Below are 19,635 nucleotides of genomic sequence, written 5' to 3' on the forward strand. Positions count from 1 at the left end.
TATATTTTATCTATAAATCACGACACTTTGACATACACACATATATTTATATACAATACTGTGAATAAATTTTAGCCCACCATAGATTTATCATCATTTTTGGTTTTATTGTAAAAATATAAAGGACTTATGACGTAAAAAAAATCAGGTTTATAGACACATTTATATAACAAAGAAAAATATCTAGAAATAATTTAATAAAATATACAGAAAGAAAAATTAATTAATACTTCGTATGTCCGCATTTTGCGCTGATCACAGAAAAAAATCTCCTGGGAATGGATTCATATAAATTTGTAATGAAATTTTGTGGAATATTGTCCCACTCTCTTTTTAATATTTGAAAACATTCTTCGACATTTTTGGGGTTATAGAGCAAAATCGGGTCAAGCCGATCATTCTATTTTTTCGATCACTGATCGAAAAATTTAAATAAAACCGGAACTGATAGGAACATTTAAAAAATATTAACACCAGAAGAAAGAGAATCATCTACTCTATTCAAATGTGTCAAAACAAAATCCAAGTTATTTTTCAGTCTCTTTGTTTTTATAAAAGTTTAAAAGAGAGTCGTAAAAATTTGCTTTTTACTTTTATTTGTTATCGTAATAATTCGGGAACAATAATTCGTTTAAAAACAATTTTACCTCTATCTTGTAGAAAATTTAATCTTAATACCGATTACATTAATTTTTTTTCGTTTTATAATTAGAAGTTAGACAAAAAAGTAAGAAAAATTAATATTAAGTTTTTTCTGGTAAAACCGATCATTCACATATTTACTTTAAATTCTTTTGTTAACTAGTATGTGAATGTTTAAATTAGGCACTTAGGTGAATTAAATTATTGGATTTTCTCATGTGTTAGTTCTGGGTTCTTCCTATATAAAACTATTTTACAAAAATGACTCAATGGTATTTATTATTTTTTCACTTTGAAGATGACAACAAGTAAAAAGCCATGCAATTAAGAAGATATAGAAGCTGCGTTAAATAATATAAAATAAAAAAATACTTCAATCAAAAAAGCTGCATTTAAATATGGCATTTCATTTTCAACTCTAATAGGTTGCAAGAACAGCAACAATGCTAGCTTCAAGGGATCAGGATCAACAACCGTACTCTCACAGCAAACAGAGTCAATTATGGTGCATGCGTTTAAGTTCCAATGTGATTGGGGTTATGGTTTAACACAAAATGATGTCATGGACTTCGTATGAGGGTACTTTCTTTGTACAAATCAATCAGGCCTATTTAAAAACGGCAGGCCTGGCAAAGACTGGTTTTATGCATTTATAAACCGATGGTCTAAAGAAAATTTCACAAGAAAAGCTCACACTTTAGTATCTGCCAGAGCCGCTTCTTGTACGCAAGAAATAATTGATAATTATTTTAAAGTTGTCACTAAACAATATAAATTGTCTGGGATAACTTCTGGTTGTCACATTTATAATTACGATGAAACGGGTTTCTATGGTGATCAAGGCAAAGCAACTGTAGTATGTCAAAAAGGTGCAAAGCGTGTTTTGAAACTCACTGGTAACAATGAAAAAATCCATTATACAGTGAACAATTGCTGTAATGCTGATGGATACTTTATACCACCATTCGTGGTATACAAAGCAAAACGAAACTTTAGAGCTGAGTGGGTTTAGCTGGTCCGACTGGCACCAAATATTCAATATCAATATCTGGTTGGATGGAGCATAACACATTTATTGAATGGTTGAAGGAAGTGTATATACCAGAATGTCAAGCTATTAGTGGTACTCATATTTTATATCTTGATGGACATACGTCTCACGTCAGTTTAGCAGCTGTATTGCTATGTCGGGAAAACAATATAGTTTTGATTTGTCTATCATCTTACTCATCTCACATTCTTCGGCCACTGGACAGAGGTGTTTATTGCCATTTTAAGCAAGTGTGAAAGGCAGTTCTTTCCTAATATTACAAAGACACAAAATGCAAAAACTTAGATAAAGAAAATTTTCCGACGTTGCTCAAACAGCTGTGTAAGAGCGGTAAGTGTTTTACACGATTGTACCCTATTGCTGGTTTTGAATATACTGGGTTATTTCCACTTAACAAAAACAAAATCAATCAACAGGCATTAACTAACTCCGAAACGTTTAATCAACCGACGTCTTCAAAGCCATTGCGAACAATAAAATCTTTAGCATTATCTTCAGAACCAGCAACAGCAGCTTCGAGGTTCGACAAGTACAGAGCACTACATGAGAGAGTGAAAATCGAAATGGAAAATGAGCTAAAGAGTTTATTTCAATAAAAAAATCAGTCTCATGTAAAAAAATTGAGGCAATCTAATATTCCAAAAATTGCTGGTCGATGTTTCTTAATTTGCTGGTCGATCTTATGTTTTTTTAATTTCAACTTTACTGTTCTCAATTAAATATAACGTTTCTAAATTACAAGTCACACAAGTGTGGAACCATAAACGCTAAGCTGCCAAATAAAAAATAAAAAAAGCCCCTCCAACTTATCAGAGCACCAGGAACCATAAAAAAAATAGTATTTTGTAGCTTTCAAAAAGGGTCTATTTTTAAACTCCACATTTGGTGTTTAAAAGAAAATCTTTTTGCAAATAGAACAACATATACAGTATTGGAACAAAACATTTGCAACCAAATAATGCTAATTTAGTTTCTTTATATAAAAGTGCTGCATTTTTTCAATTTAGAGAAATAACTATGTAACTGTTTAGAGACAAAGTTCTTCAAGTTTTATTCACCACAAAGTTCATTATTTGCACACGAAAGTTAATAAATTAATCAAAAGTGTTAAAAAAAGTTGATTTCCTTCTGGACAAAACAAGTGCAACTCGACAAAATGTTGACCAAGCTGTATTTCACTATCAATATTTCGTGGCGAATCCTTTGTTGTCAATCACAGCCTTGCATCTTCGAGGCATAGATTCGATCAGGTGATCAATGAAACTTTGTGGAATCGCTGCCCAGGCCTTTTGGATTTGTTCAAACAGTTGATCCTTATTACGAACACCTTCACGATTAATTCTGCGGTTGACGATCTCCCACAGGTTCTCGATAGGGTTGAGATCCGGAGATTGAGGCAGCCAATCCATCACCGATAGGTGGTAGTCTTGAAACTACTGCTTGACTACTTTTGCAGTGTGTTTCGGATCGTTGTTTTGCTGAAAAACCCATTTTATTGGCATATTCCATTCAGCATGAGGTAACATAGCATCTTTCAGGACATTTTTTATTCATGAAACGGTCCATTATTCCATCGTTTCAATGTATTGGACCTAGTCCGTTAGCAGCAAAACACCCCCAGACCATTACATTGCCTCCACCATGCTTCAAGGCCTTATGGCAGTAACGTAAATCAAGGCTTTTTCCGGCCGGTCGACGTACACGGCAAATGCCATCGCTCCCAATGATGTTGAACTTCGATTCATCACTGAACAGGACAGTTCGCCATTTCTGCACATTCCAGTCAATATGAGATGTAGCAAACAGGAGTTTTTTCTTCTGGTTTTTTAGTGAAATCAGCGGTTTCTTTGCAGGGCGTCGAGAAAACAATCCGGCTTCAACAGCACGTCGTCTGATTTTTCGGTCCGATACAGGCAGCTTTAATTGCTTTTGTATCTCGACTGATGATATTCAGGGATCCTTCTTGACGGATCTGACGATCATAGAATCCTCTCTAGAAGTGGTGGAACGCGGTCTTCCACCTTTGTTATCTGCTGCCAACTTCCCCGTAGAACGATATTTGGAACATAATCTTGATACGGTCCATTTTTTCACGCGATATTTATCACAAAACTTTTTTTGTGACATTCCACTTACGTAATCGCCAATAATTTTCTTTCTTAGTTCCAATCCAAGACTGTCGGGAGCCATTTTTGCACTTGAACTCATAAAAGTATTTCTGGATGCTACTGGATGCTTCCAGATGCTTCTTCTGGAAACTTCTGGAAGCTTCTGCATGCTTCTGGAAACTTCTAGATACTTCCTTTAATTATTAAAAAACTTCCGTGACGTTGACACGGACCAGACTTAAGAAAATGAAACAAACCAAAAAATTTGCACTTGTTTTGTCCGCTGCAAAATGGCACTTGTCAACGAAATTCTAACTGTGTACTGTCACCTGTCAGCTGATTGCTTATGTCATGGCATGCTATGACTCCAGACTCCTGAACTATTTGCTGTGGTAGTATAGTTCGTTTCGTTTTTAAGACATGTAAAATTAGTAACACTTTTTAGCATTGTTCGATGTTGGTTGCAAATGTTTTGTGCAATACTGTATGTGCCAAAATATTAATCTAAATGCGAAACTTACGAATTGCAGATGTGATGTTTGTACTAGAACTAGCTGGCGAAGGTTTATCAATTCGATTTGTGGAAGTGGTGGTTGTCGACTGTCGACGTGGGGGTGGTGGAAGAAGTGGTATCAAACGTTCGCTATCTGAAGATTCAGAACTAGAAATTTCTGATTGATTAATTGATGATTTTATATTATTTTTGATTTTTGACATTTCCTTTTTTTTCCTTTTTTCAATTGCTATGTCAGGACTCCTAAAATTACGAACAAAGTATAAATAAAAATGGTTTCAAATGTAAAAACAATAATAAAAAATACAAAATCTCAACTTAGGAATTCTAATATTGCGTTTAGAATTTGAACATTCTAAAAATATACAATAAATAAGATATACTTTACAATTGTGATTGATGTTTTTTTCTCTTTTTTAAATCTTGTTTTATCTCTGAACAACTTGAAGAAAAATCTGTGTGGTGCAAAGATTTAGCCTCTGCCTTTTTCATCTTTTCATAGACTGGAAAGTTATAATTTGCAGAAAAACAAGCTTATAATCAAAACTAGGGGCCATCCGTAAATTACGTACGCAGAAAAACGATTGATTTAGGACTCCCCCGATCCCCTTGTGCGCACTTGAATGCTTTTAACGACCCCCCCCCCCCCTCTGCGTACGTACATATTTATTACAAAATCAAGACCCCCTTCCCTCCTTCACCAACGCATGAATATTTCAAAACATTAACAACAACAAAAAAACTTTTGCTATTTTAATTATTTATAAAGAAATAAAAAAAATTTTAAAATTCAATATCTTTATTAAAAATAAAAAGTCAAGTTTAGGAGAAACAGAGAAAGTCATACGGCGAGAAATAGAGAGATAGTTAAACTGCATACATACTTGCTCTTTTTAACACCCCTTCCCTCGTACGTATTTGAACGTTTTTGGGAAACCCCCATCCCCCCATACCTGCGTAGGTACGTTATGGATGGCCCCCTACAAAAACATATAGAAATTAAAAACCTCCAATTTTCAATATTCGTATATAAGGATAGAGAGGCCAGTCTTTGTGATTGAGAATTGGTAACTTTTTTGTTTTTGCCCATTGCGTAGCACCAATTCCCTGAGTCCAATACCATGTAGCTGATTCTCGTGTTAACCCTTTACAGGTCAGTACTAGAATAAATAGAAGAAAAAATTTTTTTTTTTTTTAAGATTTTGTGTATCCGAGTAATAATCAATAATTAATTATAATAAAAAAAAAAAGTAATTTTTTAATAATAATAATAATAATGTACTATAGCGGCATAAAGTAAGTATACACCATTGAGTTTTGCATACATTTATTATTTTAAGCAATTAAAAACACTGTAAATTGTTGCAAACACAATTTTTATTTATCAGAATCATCAGAAACAACACTCTGTATCAAGAACATGCAGTTTGATCAATATTTAGTATGGTAACCTCGCGCTTTAATAACATGCTTCATACGGTTTGGCATTGACTCAAACAGGCGAGTAATTGTAACATCATCAATATTGTTCCATGCATCTTGCAAAATTAACAAAAGACTATCCAAGTTAGATGGCCTCTTTCCTTCAATGTTCTTTGCCATAACATTCCACAAATTTTCAATCGGATTCATGTCCGGGCTCTGAGCAGGCCAATCAAGTACTGCCACCTGATTACGCCGAAGAAAATCTGTGACAGTCTTGGCCTTGTGGCATGGTGCATTGTCATGCTGAAAGAAGAACGAGTTAAGTTGCCCAAACAGTGCACTAGCAGAAGGAAACATTGTGTTTTGTAGTACATCAATGTACTGGTGTTGGTTCATACTTCCAGTACATCAATAAAGGTGCCCAAGCCCATAGCCAGACATACACCCCCAAATCATTAAACTCTTTCCTCCATGCTTGACAGTTGGCGCAATACAGTTTTTACTGAATTTTTCACCAACTCTTCTTCGCACAATTACTCGTTTGGAACTAAGGAACAACTCGAAAGAACTTTCATCACTGAACAGGACATGTTTCCAATCATCTACTGTCAAGTCTTTGTGTGCTTTGGCAAATGCCAATCGTCGACGAACGTTTGTAGCTGAAAGCAGTGGCTTCTTTGCAGCCACACATCCACGAAGACCTGCTTTCAGAAGGCGCTGACGTACAGTTCGAGTTGCCAGAGTAACCCCATGTTCTTCAGAAAGTTTTTGACCGAGTTGAGGGGCAGTGAGTCTACGATCATGCAAGGACATTCGAACTAACACTCTGTCAGTGTGTGGAGTTGTTTTCTTTGGTCTTCCATATCGCCTCTTATCAGCTGTTGAACCAGTTTCGATATGTTTATCTATTATTTTCTTAATACCCATTGGTGTTGCTTTAAGTTCTCTGGCTATTTTTCTTAAACTTGCACCTGTTTCTGCCACGAACACTGCGCGAAGTCTTTCTTCTGTTGTCAGTCGATGATATTTGGGCATACCTTCAAATATAAAAATGCACAAAATATATCAGACAAATGGCCAAATATGAATAATGAAAAACCAAAGACATTAATTAATCAGTATTAGCTTAAACTAACAAATTGTAACTAAAAATTCTCTAAAACCCAACATGCATCTCAACAATGGATAATAATAATTTATTAACGATTTGGCCTAAAGTCAAAACTGGTCAGAACCATTTTGAAAGTTTTTAGGACAATACAAAAAAGTTATTTGTTAATTGTTATTAAAAACTTAATTATAATAACAATACTATAACATTGTAAAACAATTACTAAACTTGTCTTCAAAATTTGCACAATTAAACAATACAAAGTTAACTCTTTAAAGTTTAATTTTTACTACACAACATGAGTCACACTTGCTATTGTAAACAGGAATTGCAAAGAATATTGATTAAGTAAATTCACAGAATGCAATAATTGCTTCTATTATGTTTCTAAAAATAATGAAATACCACATTAAATTATTATTTTTACGATTTGGGTAGGGTGTATACTTACTTTCTGCCGCAATAGTACGCTGTGACAATCGATGAAATCAATTGTGAACATATATAACAGCTATAAATGTTTTAAACATAGCATTATTTACTTTTCAATCTATATAAATATTATTTAGTATTTAAAAAATAATTTTTGCAATAATCTGGTTTATTAAGTTTATTTTTGAATTGGTTAATTGTTATTGATTCGACAATATGTGGTGGTAAACCATTCCAAGCATTTACGACTCTACGCGAGAAGAAGTTATATCTAGCATTACTCTTACAGTATGCTTTTGTTAACTTTTGGTTATGACTACAAAAATTGTAAGGTTTTAATTGAACTTCAGGTATTGAGTCGTTTATCCAATTTATTTCCTCATAACCCTTCTTTATTTTATATTGAAAAATAAGGTCTCCTCTTAAACGACGCTCTTCTAGAGTTGTTAATTGCAATAACTTTAGCCTTTTTTCATATGGCATTTTTTTAAAAGCTGGTACGAGTTTTGTTGCCCTTCTCTGTGCTTTTTCTAACTTTAAGATGTCTTGCTTCAGATAAGGACACCATACTGGGATTGCAAACTCAAGATGGGGTCTTACAAAAGTCATGTATAATTTTTTTGCCATATTCGAGTCAAAATATTTAAAAGTTCGTTTAATAAGAGCAAGCATTTGATTTGGTTTTCCTACAACTTTATCAATATGGCTGGTCCATTTTAAATTAGATTGCATTATTACTCCTAAATCTCGTTCTACTTTTGATGTTGCTAAGATATTATTCTGTTGAGTTTCAGCGTCGGACATTAAATAAGTTATACATGGATTTTTAAAGCCAATGTGCATAATTTTACACTTTTCATAGTTAAATTTCGTTAACCATAATGACGACCACTTCATAATATTATCGATATCTAGTTGTAATTTGTTTATGCGAATATCTTCATCTGATTTAAAAATATTTATAACTTTGCTGTCATCTGCGTATAATTTAATATTATTATTTAATGTGTCTGGCAGATCGTTTATAAAAATAAGAAATAGAAGAGGCCAAAGGATAGAACCTTGTGGAACTCCACTCTCAACTGTTAGCCATTTTGATACACAAACCCCTAAAATTACTCGTTGCTTTCTATTATGTAAATAGGCTTCTATCCAATTTAGAATTACTCCATAAATACCATATGATTTTAACTTTAACATCAATCGCATATGAGGTACTTTATCAAAAGCTTTTGAGAAATCTGTATACAACATATCAACACACCAGCCATTTTCGAAAGCATCAAATAAAATATCTTGTGTTTCTAGTAGATTAGTTGTACAGCTTTTGTTCTTTTGAAAACCATGTTGGTTACTATTTAATAAGTTGTTTGTTAACATGTAATCTATTATTTTGTCACCTAAGATTGATTCTAGAATTTTGCATGGTATTGCAATAATGAAATTGGTCTATAGTTTGCAGGATCATTTTTATCTCCATTCTTGTATATTGGTGTTACATTTGCCATTTCCAATGAGTGGAATTTGTTCATCTTTTAAGGATCTTTTGAATAGTAACTCTAGAGGTTTGCAAAAACTATTTTGACATTTTTTTAACACATATGAACTTACACCATCTGCTCCTAATGCTTTATTGGCATTTAGTTCACTTAGTTTAATTCTAACGGTGTCTTAAGTTATTACTGAGTCTATATCTAATTTTAAAATCTCGCTTGTTTTTACTGAAATGTTAGGAAAATTTGTTAGATCTTCTTTAACAAATACTGAGAATATTAGCAATATTATCACGATTTGTTTGTAAAGAAACATTTTTATCTTTTATCATATTAATGCCTGATTTTATTTTTCTGTTTGAATTAACATATGCATAAAATAGTTTTGGATTTCATAATTTATTCTTTTTGTTTTAACTAGATTTTTTATTATTTTGTTTGTTAAAAATTATTGGACTTTTAGCTTTTAACATTTAAATCCATTAGATAATAGTTTGTGCCATAAACTTGTTTTGTTTCTTATTGCTTTTTTTGCTTCTCTATCAATCCAAGGTTTGGGCTGCAATTTGTTATTGAAGTATATATATTTTTTTAGGGATGTATTTGTTGCATAATTCATTATAGATATTTAGGAATATTTCATAGCACACATTAATACTATTTTTTCCAAAAAGACTTTCCCAATCAATTTCATTAATAGCTTTATTTATGACTGTGTAATCACCAAGTTTATAGTTAAGTCCAGATTTCCCAAAATTTGACATTTCAATTTTAGTAGTGTTTTTTACAAAATATTTCTATCTAAGTATTTTGTGTCCCTTTCTAGTGATGCCTAAAGTTGGGTTATGATGAATTTTATTTATACGTTCAGGTGTTTCTGTTGCAATCATATCTAAGATATAACCATTAGGGTGTCCCAAAAAAAAAAAAAAAAAAGCTCTCTTCTGATTCCCATTCTATGTGACCTAAATAAGAACTAAAAAAAATTTGACGGTTTTATTTTGACAGGAAGTGCTAGATGTAAAATTTGAGTTTTACTGTTTTAATGTTAAGCTAGCTTAACATTAATAGAAAACACATTTTAGAAAATTAAAACAAAACAATTAGGTGCGTATAAATCATTTCCAATTGTTTTCTACTATTTAACTTGATAGATTACATTTATAAATATGAAAATACAAAAAAAGAAAAATACATGAAAACTAATATTTATTAGCAAATTTAAGATTTTATTGCGGTGAAACATTTCTCAAAAAATACAACTTTTTGAACAGTTCCCAAGCTCCTTTTTAGTCATAGTCTTAGTCAAGTTTTTTCTAGACTTTTTAACTACAAAAAGTACATTTTGAAGGTGATCTTCATCTCTAGTAGCTGAAAGAAAATCTTTAATGAGCTTAATGTTTCTTTCTGCATCATCATTTACAACAGATATGTTTTTGATCCATGCAATAAAATCTAGCAACTGAGGATGGTTAAAAACATCTATAGTATTAAGTAAGCATCTGCGTCTTGAATCAAAAAGTATTGTTATGATAATTTTTAGCAAGACTTAGCAAGACTTTTCAAGACTTAACAAGACAAGACCATAATGGTCTTGTCTTGTTAAGTCTTGAATCAATCAAGACTAACTTTTTAAAAAAATTACTTTATCAAGAAATAACAAGACTTTAAAAAAAATAAATTTTAACAACTCTTTTCTTGTTTATAATTTTTAACAAGACTTTTCTTGTTAATGATTTTTAACAAGACTTCATGGTGAATTCTTTTTTACCTATATAAGCAATCTTAGCCACCTTGCAAAGTTTGTGTTAATGAAACTATTAGATGGTATAGATGAGTGCAAAATTTTAAGCTTGTACTATAATATATCAATAAGGCTTCAGGCCTATTTCCGGTGAACTGTAAATAAACGGTGAAAAATCTTTGTTTGGATCCTCTTTAGTTTTAAAAATTTGAATTTTGTGATTTTGAAAATGCCTCGGCCCCATGGACTATTGTGGGAGCACTTTGAGCACATCAAAGGAGCTGATGGAGCTGCTACTGCAAAGTGCAAGAAGTGTTTCAAAACTTTTGCAATCAAAAATTCCAATACATCCGGTTTGCTGAAGCACTTAAAAAATATCCATCCCCAAATTTTCAAAGAAGTACAAAAGTCCAAAGACCAACAGAAAAGGCCTGCTGAAGAAATGGATGATGATGAGGAGGAGGAGCCACCGCAGAATGTAACAAAAGTTCAAGGACACAAAAAACAGTGCCTTGACAAACCAAGCACTTTCAACAACCGAGAAGGTCAACAAACAGTTAGGTTATATTTCTATTCTTATTTAAGTAATTTAATAACTATACTCTTAACATTTCTTTGACTTTTCCCCTCAAAATATTGCATTACATTTTTAAAACAAGCTTTATTTTTTTACCAAAATTATAAAAAATTCAATGTAAACTTTGTAAGTAAAAATTTAAAAATTGACCTTTTCCAAATTTTCTTTTTTCAGTTCTTACACAAAGTATAAGACTTATGACACCAAACAACTCAGATGGGATCTGGAAATCATGAAATTCATCGCAAGGAACAATCTTCCCTTCAACATTGTGAACACACAAGCAACCAAGGACCTCTTTCACTTTGCAGACCCCAAGCTCACACTAAAGTCAGCAACAACATTCAGCCGGTTCAAATTACCTTTGTTGTATGAAAATGTGAAGTTCGCTGTTGACAAGGTTCTCTCAGAAGAATTGCCTGGCTCTTGTGGCATGGCAGTATCAACTGATTTCTGGACTTCAAGGGCAAATGATAATTACCAGTCATTGACCATACACTTCATCAACATATCATGGAAACTTCAAAACTTCGTTCTCAATGCATCTCAAATCAAAGGTATATACAGTGCTTCCAGAAAGTATTAGCGCACTCGTAATTTTTTTATTATGGACAACTTCAAATCAATATAAATTGTAAAGTAATTTAAATTTTGAACTAATTTTTTTTTTAAATGAAAGGTAAAAGTAATGAAATTAAATTATAATGTCAAATATTGTCAACCTGCTTGTTTTTTTTATGAGTTAATTAGAAGTTTAATGATTACTCGGAAAAATGTCTGAAATTAAGCGTGCAAAAGTATTAGCGCACTCATTTAAAATGTATTAGCACACTCGTTTAATACTTTTGAGAAAAACTTTTTTGGTTAATTTTTGTTAAAAACTCTCTGCTGATTAATAATAGTCAATAAAAAAATATAAGAGGAATAAATTGAAGTGGCGGAAAATCATTTGAAATACAGCTAGTTTAAACTTTAAAATTGCAACAACAAAAGTATGGGTTTAAGGAGCATATCAATTGAAACAAAGTGGCAAGTTGTTGGCCTGAACAAAAGTGGTCTCAGCAATCGAGAAATCGGACGTCAACTTGATATCAGTGAATGCAGCGTTAGAACAACGCTCATAAATTATAATGAGTTTGGAACAGTCAAAGACAAAAGTCGCTCTGGTCGTCCCAAAAAAATGTCAGAAAGGGACGAAAATAAAGCAGTTATGCTCGCTAGACGCAACCCAAACATGAGCATAGCCGAAATCGACTCAGACCTGAATACAGCGTTGGGTGCACATCAAGTTAGCCGATCAACAATTAGCAAGCTTATGAAGAAAAAACACCTCTATTCATACCTTGCAACAAAGAAGCCACTATTAAGCATCAAAGACCGTCTCAAGCGTAGAAAATGGTGCAAAGAGAGAGCTGCATGGACTGTAGAGCAATGGAGAAAAGTAATTTTCTCGGACGAGTCAAATTTTGAAATTATTAATCGCAAGAAAAGGGTTGTTGCGAGGAGATACAAAAACGAAAAATATAATCCTCGTTTTATCATGTCAAAAGTTTAAGGAGGAGGAGGTTCAATTGGCATTTGGGGCTACATTGCTGGATCTAGCAATGGACTGGCGCATCTTTACACTGATCGCCTTAATCAACATCGATATAGAGAGATATTAGAAGATTATTTAAAGCCATCAATGGACGTTTTCAAGGCTGACTCCACCTGGCAATTTCAACAAGATAACGCTCCTTGCCACACAGCACGCTCAATAAAGCAATACATGGAAGAAAAACTGTTGAATCTATTGCCTTGGCCCGCTCGCTCACCTGATTTAAATCCTATTGAAAATCTTTGGAGTTGGATGGACTGCAAATTACAAAAAAGCAAGCCCACTAACTTGGTGCAGCTCAAAACGCAAATCCAAGAGTTGTGGAACGCCGTGCCACAAGAACTAATCAGAAAACTTATAGATTCTATGCCGCGTAGAGTCTTGGCATGCCTTAAAAACAAAGGTGGTCACATAAAGTATTAAACTTTCTTAGAATCTTTGAAAAACTGTAAGTGCGCTAATACTTTTGCACGCTTAATTTCAGACATTTTTCCGAGTAGTCATTAAACTTCTAATTAACTCATAAAAAAAACTAGCAGGTTGATAATATTTGACATTATAATTTAATTTCATTGCTTTTACCTTTCATTTAAAAAAAAAATTAGTCCAAAATTTAAATTACTTTACAATTTATATTGATTTGAAGTTGTCCATAATAAAAAAATTACGAGTGCGCTAATACTTTCTGGAAGCACTGTATTTCCTGTATTTCTCTATGGTTTTCATTATACAAAATACAGCAAAATATCTATTACAATACTGCTTTTTCCTTATCCTTCAAAGACTGATGCAGTTTAAGCCTTTGACAAATTTTTATCTCATTATATTTGAATTGGCTAGTTTATATTTTTATTCCATTTACATGGCATGCATTTTCAACTCCATTGATTCCATCATTTAAAATTCAAATTGATTTTAGTTTCAATTAGCTTTTATTTCATTATTTTATTTCATTGCATTAAGACTTTTTTTTGCCTAAAATTAATGTGGTTATTGAGTCTAGCAAACTTTTAATTTTACCTGACTTAAAAGTTTTAACCAAAAAAGGTAGTCTACCTTTCATTTATTCAAATAAAATTGATAAAAATTTGTTTAGGTCGTCACACTGGAGAGGCTATATCAAAGAAAATTGAGCTACTAATGAAGGATGTCCCATGTGCTGAAGATCTTCCCATTGTTGCAGTTCACGATTCAGCAGCCAATATGAAGAATGCCATGAAGCGAAGCCAGATCATCGACATTTCCCTCCCCTGCTCTGATCACTTGTTGCAACTTGCAATTTCTGGTGCTGTTGCAGACTGTCTTAAGATGAGTGAGGCGGTAAAGTACTGTACTGCCTTGGCCTCCAAATCCCACAAGTCAACTCTGGTAAAGGAAAGGATTCAGTTGGAATTTGAAATTGAAAAAGATGAAATGGATGTTACTTCAGGTAAAGATAATCCTTTGAATCAAATTGCCTGCATACTTTTTGAGAATAAATAAGCCAGTAGCTTGTGAGGAAGAATCTATTGAATAGGTAATAAAAGATTGATTGTCTCCAACAATTGCAGTTTGCATTAAGTCAAATATTTAATGCATAAAAAAATGTGTAATGTATTTATATTAATGCTTGGTAATGTTTTGTTATACCCCAAAATGAATTGTTTTTTCTTTAGAGGAGAGTGAAAACTATGCTCAAATCATATCGCCTGTTGCTACAAGGTGGAATTCGGTGACCATGATGCTCCAAAGTGTGTTGAAAAGGCGCAGGGCGCTCTCAAACATTCGGGACAATCCAGGTCGTGAGGATGGAAACCTATCAGATGTTATTCCAACTGAAGAAGATTTTGATCTGTTTGAAGAGTGTTTGGATGTAATGGTTTGTGTAGCTGAAATCTCAGAAGCATTTTCTGCTGAAAATCATCCAACTATCAACCGGGTAATGTCTCTGTTGTTTGAACTTCAATCCACTATTAAGAAAAAATTGGCCCAAAATCCATCAGCGGTGGCTGAGTCCTTCTTCAAAGCCCTAAACACTGAAATTGAAAAAAGTTTTCCAAAATGTGGTGGAATGGTGGCGGCCTATGCATTTGGCAACATGCTGAACCCTTTCTATCGTGGTGTGGGTGTGGAATGCATCAGTCAAAATTTTCCGGAAATGTATTCTTTGTTGATCACCAATCACGAAAATCACCAAATGTGGCTGACAAAAACGAATCAAGGTAAACAGCACTTTTTAATTTACATATATTTTCATCTTGCCCTCTGCATTGTAAACATTTTTTATTTGGATTTCTTATAATTTCTTTTTTAGAGACACCTTGCAGCCATTTTAAGATATTTCAAAAGATATTACTATAAAGCAAAATAAGATGATTGATCGTATTGTTTATTTAAAGTTAAGAAATTTTTACTTTTAGGTCGTGTCAGTATAATTTCTGATGAAGAGGAGGAGGATCCCCTAATGGCATTGGCACTCTCACAAGACCATTGTGAAGCTCAGCGTCAACGGCATTGTCGAAATCTCCGATTGAGACAGAGTGGGAGGAGTATAAATCAATGCAAAGGCCATCCAAAGATGATGGAGCAGGAAACATTTTAAATTGGTGGAAAGCAAATGAGAAGAAGTTTCCACTTCTGGCAGGCCTTGCTCGACGCTGGCTTTGCATTCCTGCATCATCAGCCTCGTCAGAACGAGCTTTTTCTTCTTGTGGAAGCATTGTTTCTTGCAAGAGAACCAAACTTCAACCAGAAAAAGTAGATAAACTTCTTTATATTCAGAGAATATATGACAATGTTGAAATTAGACGTTGGAAACTCGTCTCTAAAGATAAGTTTGATGAATTGCCAAGATTTGAAGATGAGGCATTTGAACTTTTGTCATTTTCTGGTCACAGCAAGGTGTAAATAATTATTTAGATTTTGGCAAACTTTTTTTTTCACTTAAACTTTTTTTATGTCTTTCCTCTTTTGAAAAATGAAATGAATATTATAAAATGAACCACTTTATACTTTGGGTCGTGGAAAGTATTATTATGAAAAACATTTTTTTTCAATTATAAGGTCTATTAGAAAGGTCTTGAAAAGTCTTGTTAAGTCTTGTTAAGTCTTGTTAAGTCTTGTTAAGTCTTGTTAATCTTGAAATCATAAACCTATTACAAGACCCATTAGATAGGTCTTGAAAAGTCTTGTTAAGTCTTGTTAATCTTAAAATCATAAACTTATTTCAAGACCAATGTAAAAGAGTCTTGAAAAGTCTTGAAACATTTCAAGACAGCATAAGTCTTGTCGTAGTCTTGGTATTGAAATAAATTTATTTCGAGACGCAGATGCTTAGTATTAAGACTATTATTGAGCCATTCTTTTATACTTGCTCTTGATATTTTAAAATGTTTGAAGAGAAGGTAGCTTTGCTCGGAGATCAACTCAGGTAGCTCTGTGGTCTCTCCAATTTGTACATTTGATGGTTTACAACGCTGAAATTCATTTGGCTCTTCAAACTCAATCAGAGCTAACAGCATTCTTAGCTTTGTTTCAGAAGGAACTTCTTTATCCCCAAAGGACAAAACACAGAGTTGCGGAGTTAAGTACCACGTATGGCGTCCCATGCTGAGCAATATTCTTACTAACTTTTCTCACTGCATAGGCTGTCTGGATAGCTTTCAAATCATTGTAGGGAGCCAGAAATCCTAAAAAACTTTTTAAAAACCATGGAACATAGCAAATTGCAATGAACAAACTTGCATCCTTCAACTGCAGCACTTCTTTTTCTATCAAGATATTACTGATATCTTTAGTCATATAAAGAGTCAGGATGTAGATCGCATCTGCTAAAAACCTTGCCTCATGGCAGTCGCCAGGTTGATGGAACTTAAAATCTTGTACTTCCACTCCAAGGAAGAAGGAGGCAAGCTTACAAACTATACCATAATCATTCCTTGAAAACACTATATCAGTAGTTGCATTAGTCAAAAATGTCTTAGCTTCCTCTGCAACAGTGCGAAGAACAGAACCAATCTTCAGATCATCTCTTTGCCAGTCCAATTTACATAAATTTTTCACTTCATTCACTTTCTCACAGATTTCAGGCCACTTGTTCTTTAGCTTGACATAAAGAGCTCTTCTTGGACCTTTAGTTTTCTCACCAGTAAGGGCAGCCATATAGTGAGATACATGTACTTCATAAATGTGTCTCCTACACATTATCCACAAAATTGGTAATTTCAAAATATCTGTATGAATTTGGACTGCTCGATTTACTCCGCCTGTATTGCTTGCAGTTGTATCACAGCATATACCAATGATCTGCTCTGTACCTCCGTAATATTCTAAAAGATTGTGCACTTGTTCTGCTTGTTCAACTCCCTTTTAAGAAGGACATTGAACAACACCTAAAAGATGGTCTTCCATGGTATCGTCATCCGGGGAACTCACTGAGACTGCAAGTCGCTCAATTTTTTGTATAATGTTAAGCCCAGTGGTAATTTGTTCCAACAGTTTGGTATCAAAATGAAGAATAAGATGATTAGATATTGAAAGCCTTTAAGATGATTAGATATTGAAATCCACTCCGAGTCTCCTTCAAGTTCTACATATTTGAACTTTTTTCTATGAAGTGTGCTTCTTGAAAGCGGTATATCATTAATTTCTATACCTCCAGCTATAAATACTTCACTTAAAATTGCCAGATGAGGTCGTACACCAACATTGAACCTTGTTGCTGGAACAGCAGTACATTCAATGAGCTTTTCAACATTCACTGCTAGATTTATCGTATCTTCAGAATTGTACCTAGGTATCATTTCATAATATTTTTCTACCTATTTATAATTATATACTTTTCAATAAAACAGCTTTAGCTTGTAAAAATTACAACCATGTTATTAAAATAATACTATACCTGCGTTTCCGACCGTTACCCAGGAAATCATCCTCCTCGCTGATTTCACAGTCCTCGTATGACTTTTCTTCCTCACTGCTGAATTGAATCTCTTCTGTCATGGAGTCATGTGACAACAAAACATCATTGATATCTTTTAAGTTTTTCTGTCTCTCTAATTCTTTCTCTCTCAACTTATCTAGCTTGTTCTTTCCCCTGTTTGCATCCAGTACTCTTCTACTGTAGTCTTCATCGACTTTTGTTTCCATATATCCTTTCCTATGTAACTTCTGGTCTTCATAAAAACTAAGAAATATTTAAATCTATTAAGCCATTTATAAATAAGTTAATAATTGTTCTAGTTTTTCTTGGAAGATGACCAAACCATGTAAAGAGTTAAACGTAAATATTTTAAAGGAAATAATATGCTATTACTTAAGTTACTTTTAATTGGAAAAAAAAATCTCACTACTAAAAAAAGTGTTATTTAATGAACTTACTTTATATCTTCCAGCTTGGCATCATCTGTTCTCAATCTATCAGCAAGAATATCTTTTTTAAAATTCTTAGTCGAGATGTCAAAAAGCTGATAGGATTCTGTGAGAAATCTTTCTCTAACTTTGATTGCTTATCAAGACTGCTGTTCCAGTTTAGAGAAGACAATTTAATCAATTTCTTGTATTTTAAATTAAGTTTAATGATTTTAGTCTTTATATTGTACCCACAAATCACAAATTTCTTGCCAAACCCAGCATTATCCCAAATTTTTTTAATCCTAGATACCAAGCAAGAACTATCAGGATCTGTACAAACACCATTTTCACAAACAAAATCCTTGGATTTCAATTTCAATTTGCAACCAACATTAGTAGAAGTGGGTTTGTATTTAACTTGTGACTCGCGAAGTATAAATTGATAGTATCTAAGAATATCACCATTAGATGGAAGCTGTCTCTGAGGTAACTCCCTCAGTGGGTACTTCAATAGGTAAATATACCTCAACCTTTCTGTATTTTTCCGTTTTATCTTATTCTGTCCTATCATCTTCTTTTTTTTAGCTGTTCTACCCATTTTTATATGAATTTCGAAATAATTAGTTTTTTAACTAAATTTATACTAAATGTTACACTTGCATCAAAAATCTATGAAGTCGTTATTCCCTCTCGAATAATATTTTATCTAAGTTTACCGTTACGGCTTTTATAACTGTTTACACGAGAAATTCTTCGTGAACAAATTAGAATTCCTTCGTGCACAAATAATTCCATTTAGAAATTTTTTCCTTCAAAAAAAATTTCTAAATGGAGTTATTTGTGAACCAATCCATGGGGAATTATACGAACTAATAATATTGTCCAGAGGGAAAAATATCAATCTCTAACAATGTTCATAGGGAATGATCCTATTCTTTAATAATATTCTATGGGAATTATTTGTGTACTAATTATTACATCATATTAAAACATATTGAAATACTAGATAGCGCTGTTTTTTAGTAAATACACATAAGTGTACAAAACCGTAAAACTCAGAATTTACATCTATCACTTCTAGTCATTAAAAAATTAAAAAAAAGATTTTGGTAGCTATTTAGGACCTATAGAACGGGGATCAGTTGAGAGCACATTGAAGTTTTAAAAAAAGTGTGTTTTTGGGACACCCTAATAACCATTGATTAAATCTGTATTATATGTAGGTGATATAACTGCTTGATGTAAGTAGTTGTCATTTTTATATTCAACAAATTTGGTGGAGTATTTATCACATTTTTTCATGTTTTGAAAATTGTTTTTTTTCCATATAATATTTGGATAATTAAAATCTCCTGAAATATATAAACCAGAGTACCTATTATGATCAACTTTATTTTTAGCTGCTTCTATTATTTTACAGATATAGTTATTTATTTCTTCAGATGCATCAGGTGGCCGATAAATACCACCAAGTAAAATTTGTTCATTTTTATACTTAAAATACACCAAGTATGTTCAATGTTGTTGTTTTTAGTAAAACTATCATTGGGTGAGTAAACTACAAAACTTTCTTTTACATAGATAGCAACACCACCTCCATGTGTTTTAAC

The 19,635-nt window shown here is 32.9% G+C and overlaps 3 protein-coding genes and 1 pseudogene across 4 annotated transcripts; 2 read left to right on the plus strand and 2 right to left on the minus strand.

Annotated features, from left to right (window-relative positions):
- Positions 1–4,305: 4,305 nt before the first annotated feature.
- LOC149885162 (uncharacterized) lies at positions 4,306–6,136 on the minus strand. The gene is made up of 4 exons (XM_090094641.1): positions 5,767–6,136; positions 5,323–5,475; positions 4,704–4,818; positions 4,306–4,558 (listed from the first exon to the last, which is right to left on the minus strand). The coding sequence occupies exons 1-4, from the start codon at positions 6,134–6,136 to the stop codon at positions 4,306–4,308; spliced, it is 891 nt and encodes a 296-aa protein (XP_089950767.1).
- A 3,869-nt stretch (positions 6,137–10,005) lies between these two features.
- Positions 10,006–18,623, minus strand: LOC149885163 (uncharacterized; annotated as a pseudogene).
- On the plus strand, positions 10,382–11,704 carry LOC149885164 (uncharacterized). 2 transcript variants are annotated; one of them, XR_016455255.1, is made up of 2 exons: positions 10,382–11,076; positions 11,272–11,704. XR_016455255.1 is itself a non-coding variant. In XM_090096728.1 (2 exons), the coding sequence occupies exons 1-2, from the start codon at positions 10,750–10,752 to the stop codon at positions 11,681–11,683; spliced, it is 744 nt and encodes a 247-aa protein (XP_089952854.1). In that variant the 5' UTR covers positions 10,382–10,749; the 3' UTR covers positions 11,684–11,704. The 2 variants fall into 2 exon arrangements, 1 of the variants encoding a protein (XP_089952854.1); XM_090096728.1 differs by having other exon boundaries at positions 10,382–11,081.
- LOC149885165 (uncharacterized) lies at positions 13,541–15,324 on the plus strand. Its single transcript, XM_090096489.1, has 3 exons — positions 13,541–14,123; positions 14,350–14,895; positions 15,094–15,324. Exons 1-3 carry the CDS (start codon positions 13,835–13,837, stop codon positions 15,273–15,275), a joined length of 1,017 nt encoding a protein of 338 aa, XP_089952615.1. The 5' UTR covers positions 13,541–13,834; the 3' UTR covers positions 15,276–15,324.
- Positions 18,624–19,635: the final 1,012 nt, after the last annotated feature.

This window comes from Hydra viridissima, unplaced genomic scaffold (assembly GCF_058129835.1).
Source record: "Hydra viridissima isolate aposymbiotic clone 2 unplaced genomic scaffold, HvirCarnegie_v1 scaffold_8, whole genome shotgun sequence".
NCBI classification, from domain to species: domain Eukaryota; kingdom Metazoa; phylum Cnidaria; class Hydrozoa; order Anthoathecata; family Hydridae; genus Hydra; species Hydra viridissima.

What these genes read in the sequence shown, in the direction of transcription:
- LOC149885162 (XM_090094641.1), bottom strand. Translation starts at nt 6,136, where the DNA reads ATGAACCAACACCAGTACATTGATGTACTACAAAACACAATGTTTCCT. An exon ending in GCATGTTATTAAAGCGCGAG is followed by an intron (nt 5,476 to 5,766) that starts GTTACCATACTA and finishes TATTTATTCTAG; the next exon opens with TACTGACCTGTAAAGGGTTA. An exon ending in ACGAATATTGAAAATTGGAG is followed by an intron (nt 4,819 to 5,322) that starts GTTTTTAATTTC and finishes ATAACTTTCCAG; the next exon opens with TCTATGAAAAGATGAAAAAG.
- LOC149885165 (XM_090096489.1), top strand. Translation starts at nt 13,835, where the DNA reads ATGAAGGATGTCCCATGTGCTGAAGATCTTCCCATTGTTGCAGTTCAC. An exon ending in TGAAATGGATGTTACTTCAG is followed by an intron (nt 14,124 to 14,349) that starts GTAAAGATAATC and finishes TTTTTTCTTTAG; the next exon opens with AGGAGAGTGAAAACTATGCT. An exon ending in GCTGACAAAAACGAATCAAG is followed by an intron (nt 14,896 to 15,093) that starts GTAAACAGCACT and finishes TTTTACTTTTAG; the next exon opens with GTCGTGTCAGTATAATTTCT.
- LOC149885164 (XM_090096728.1), top strand. Translation starts at nt 10,750, where the DNA reads ATGCCTCGGCCCCATGGACTATTGTGGGAGCACTTTGAGCACATCAAA. An exon ending in GAAGGTCAACAAACAGTTAG is followed by an intron (nt 11,082 to 11,271) that starts GTTATATTTCTA and finishes TTCTTTTTTCAG; the next exon opens with TTCTTACACAAAGTATAAGA.